This window comes from Zea mays, chromosome 4 (assembly GCF_902167145.1).
Source record: "Zea mays cultivar B73 chromosome 4, Zm-B73-REFERENCE-NAM-5.0, whole genome shotgun sequence".
In the NCBI taxonomy this organism is placed as follows: domain Eukaryota; kingdom Viridiplantae; phylum Streptophyta; class Magnoliopsida; order Poales; family Poaceae; genus Zea; species Zea mays.
This window is the reverse complement of record NC_050099.1, coordinates 240,529,279-240,533,374: the sequence shown is the minus strand read 5'-3', so window position 1 is coordinate 240,533,374 and position 4,096 is coordinate 240,529,279. Positions and strand designations below refer to the sequence as shown.

Sequence of the window (4,096 nt, the reverse complement as noted above, 5' to 3'; positions counted from 1 at the left end):
TTGAAGGAGCTGGGGTTACATTTTTTTCAATTTACATTCAAGAGTTTATATCTGTTTCCATTCAAGAGTTTCGATCCGCACGAGCACGAGAAAGCTAGCTCGCTACAGTTGGAGTTGATCCGAGCGATGAAAGCGAGCTTATTGCTCTGTTGCCGGATTTGTCCTTGCGGATAACAACAAAGTTAAAAAAACAGATGGTGGCTAGAAAGATGGGGCCGCTTCCCATTTTGCCGGAAATGATGTTGAGAGCCGTCTACACTACAACAACTATTATATAGTATCTTCTATCTTATTCTCTATTTCGAATTTCGCTCTGCAAAAAGTGTAATCTACACTCTAAATTTTCTACTTTTTACAATCTCTTGCGAATAGCCTAGTCGTATATGGTCCCAAAATAAAAGAAGTTATCTCTTTTGTCCAATGCGCCAGGCAACATCGTCATCAAACAAATTTCTAACGCGAACGTTGATTGAAAGAAATAGCTCGGACTCCCAGAATGTACCTCAGGTTACAGGAATTAGGATCAGATAACTGCACGCTCCTGTTTTTTTTTTTTTGACACTACTGTACTGTACGATGCGTGAGAGACGCTGTGCACGTACCAACGGTTCGAAACGAAACACAGCCGCGGTTGGCGGCCGGTTGCTAGGCTTGTTCAAGGTCATTTCTCTTTGCGCCGCAGAGGCAGGCGCGCGGATGCAACAACGCAGCGGCAGTATCTGTTGGGTGTGTCCTCTACAGCTGGTCATCAGTGACCGGATTGGGCTAAACCCAACTATCTATCTCTTTAAATGGGCCCTTGATTGGGAGGGCCCACGCTAACCTCGGTTGGAGCCCCCAGACACACGACGCTATATATAGGACTAAGGGGTCGCAGGAAAGATTAACGCTAGTACCTCGCCCCAAAAAAAAACCCTAGTCCGAGAGGCCCCCATCGCCTAGGCGTCGAAGTGTTTGGAAACGCGACAACCAGACAGTGGCTCGGATCACGATGCCTGCTGCTTCTCTGCAGGGCAACAATATGAAGATAGCAACAGCAACAACAAGGTATGTTTCCCCGTTCCTCTCAGTAGATCAGTAGATCAGATCTACACGTCATCAAGGTTTTACTTTCAGTTACGGATTTGTATTCTAGGGACTTAGGAATCGATCCTAGACAGCATAGATTCTAACAATGGTATCAGAGGCATCCTAAGAACCCTAGAACTCCTAATCCACATCAGTTTTATGAGATCACAGAAAGGTCTCGATTAATGTGATTGAGCTTATTTTTTTTTATTATTGTTCATCACCGAGATCAGAGAGATAATAGAACAGAAAGAAGTCGATGCTCTCAGGTTAGGGTTTTCCCTAACCCTAGAGATTTAGGTTTGACCACTGTAAGAGACACAGTGTGTCTCAGCCTCAAACCAGAGAGAGGTCACATAACTGTCTAGGGTTAGGATTTATGACCTAACCCTAATCGGTACACCTGTAAACAGGTACTCGTGATTTTTTTTAATAAACGGTCAAGAACAGATCAGAAAAAAGTCGTACAGAACGAAGCTAGGGTTAGAACCCTAATTTTTTTCAAAAACCACGTGAATCAAAAGTGTACAGATGCACTAAAATCATCACAGAAAATAACAGAAATATCGCGGGACCCAGATCTATGATTCTTTACCTCCAAAACTCGATCCCGTTACAAAATCACTTGAGGGATCGAGTTGAGGATAGATCCTGGGGAGAGAGAGGTTCGCAGACGACGGCTAACAGTGCCGCAGTTCTTAACTCGTCGGACTGGGCCTCGACCACCGCGCAGCACCCATCCGACGACGGCGCGCCCACCCGAAGGGACGCGCACGTCGGCGGGATGGGGATGCGAGGCGGCTCAGGCCGGCCATCTCCGGTGCATTGAAGCCAACCGTGCGTTAGTAATCTCCAAAATCAGTAAACAGTGAAAGAAAGAAAAAAAAAAGAGAGAGATAGGAGCATGCAACGCGCAGGAACGGCCGTACTCGGGCACGTTCGGCCAGTAGCTCTGTGCTCTAGCGGCTGCTCAGACAAAGAATCAGAGAAAGAAACAAGCGTGATGCTCCCTGGCGGCCGAGTGGAGCAGCGGCTGGGGAGAAGAAAATTAAAAAAAAAAAAAAGGGAAACCAGAGGCGGCACTTGAGCATAGCTCGGCCATGAGGCCCATGCAGAAATGCATGGATAGCTCCTGGCGGCCGGCAGTCTGTTAGTGGCCATGCAGCCATGCAGGAACGCAAGGAGAAATCCTGGCGGCCGGCTGGCTGTTTGTGGCGGCTGGGATACAGGAGTAGAATGTTTTAGGGTTTTTTTTTTCCACCGGCACCGAGATCTCCGCCTTTTATAGCATGCGCGCAAGAATCTGGACCGTCGATCCGGCTGCACGGCCAGGATTTCGGCGGGGTGGGGGTAGCGCCCCGCATGGGCTAACTTCACGGCCTGGGCCCAGGTTGCAGTCCAGGCGCGCGCCCTCTCCTCTCATGGGCCGCCAGCGCGCGGCTGGGCCACATGGCCAGACCCGGGGTGGGCCGAACAAGGCCGAGCCGGGTGGTCGGCCAGGCCGAAATGGCTCCAATTTTTTTTTCTGGAATTTGTTTTTCTATTTCCAGAAATTAGAAACAGTGCAGAAAATTCAGAAAATTCTTAGAAATATTTTTCCAGTTATAGAAAATTACAGATATATTTATGGACTATTTTATTCCGCTGCGTACTTTGGTACTTTATTCAGTATTTTATGCAATTTTTCAGTTAATTATGAAACCAACGTGGATTAATTTATTTGTTTAAATTGCATAGAATTCAGAAAATTTGTGGTAATTGAATATTCTAACCAACGTTAGATATTGTTACCACATTTGGAACAGAAGTATACATATTCTAGATCATCCAACGATGGTTTTAGAATTTTAGAACCAGATTATTATTTGTTTTTCTATGCATTATTGTTTATTATGAAGCCTACGTGGATTAATTCTCTTTAAGTGCATAGAAATTCAGATTTTTTTGTGGTGATTGAATATTTTGACCAACGTCGAATATTGTTGCCACATTTTATACAAGAATTAAGTTTTCTAGATCATCCAACGATGGTTTAGAATTTTAGAACTAGAAAATTTGTAGATCAGACATGATTATTATTTGACCAACGTCGAATATTTAATTCATGCAAGTTTTATGTTTCAGTATTTACTTCAGACGTCCTAAATATTTTCTGTTTTACTTTGCAAAAGTGCATATTCTGGCTACTAGTTGGTCAGACAAGACAGATTAAACCGCTATGTGGTATTTATTGCCACTTATGGCGTGAAAAGATTGAAATGATAACTACAGTGGATGAAATAGATTCCTCACTGTGGTTTGAGAAACCCAGTAAGCCTACAGTAGGCTCACCTTAGGATGACCTTAAGATGGCGCAATGCAACATCCATAAGGTCAATTAGAAAAGACCCAAGTGTAATGTACTTGATCACAATAAGAGTCTCATCCAGGATCCTATTGAGGGTGCTATTCTAGAATATGAGACATTTGATTATCAGTAAAACACCTGTCTAAATAGACAAGTGCTATATAGATCAACTCACGACACTGTGTGTCTAAAAGGAGGAAAGGTTGATAAGTCAAATAAGTGATTCTATCAATCTTTCCAAACTAAGAATCCTCAAACAGAACAAGACCTCTAAGAAAGGTTCAAGAATAAGATCAAACATGATCACGATGTTTTCTACATGCAACAATCAGACAGATTCTCTGATCCCCCTGAGACCTGCCTCTATTGCAAGAAGACAGGGCATACAAAAGAAAGTGTCCAGCATTCCTGCAATAGATGCTACAGAATGCAATTCCGTACAAACCTAAAGGCTCCAGAGGGCTGAAAACAGTTGCAGTGGTTAACGGAAAGCAAGCAGACACTTAACTTCAGTTTCGTGATTAGACAATCAGCACATCCACTATCACTTCAGTGACAGAGACTGTGTGTTATTCAGTTTTGATAATAAAGATGTTGGTCTCGCCATCTGACGAGATATGCTTTATTTATCTTCGCACAGTGGTGCTAGATACACAAGAAAACAAACCAGGCAACATTGGC

The 4,096-nt window shown here is 43.8% G+C and overlaps 1 protein-coding gene across 1 annotated transcript; it reads right to left on the bottom strand.

The window, feature by feature from the left end:
- Positions 1–1,050: 1,050 nt before the first annotated feature.
- On the bottom strand, positions 1,051–2,447 carry LOC118471891 (uncharacterized). The gene has a single exon (XM_035967556.1). It carries the CDS (start codon positions 2,227–2,229, stop codon positions 1,927–1,929), a length of 303 nt encoding a protein of 100 aa, XP_035823449.1. The 5' UTR covers positions 2,230–2,447; the 3' UTR covers positions 1,051–1,926.
- Positions 2,448–4,096: the final 1,649 nt, after the last annotated feature.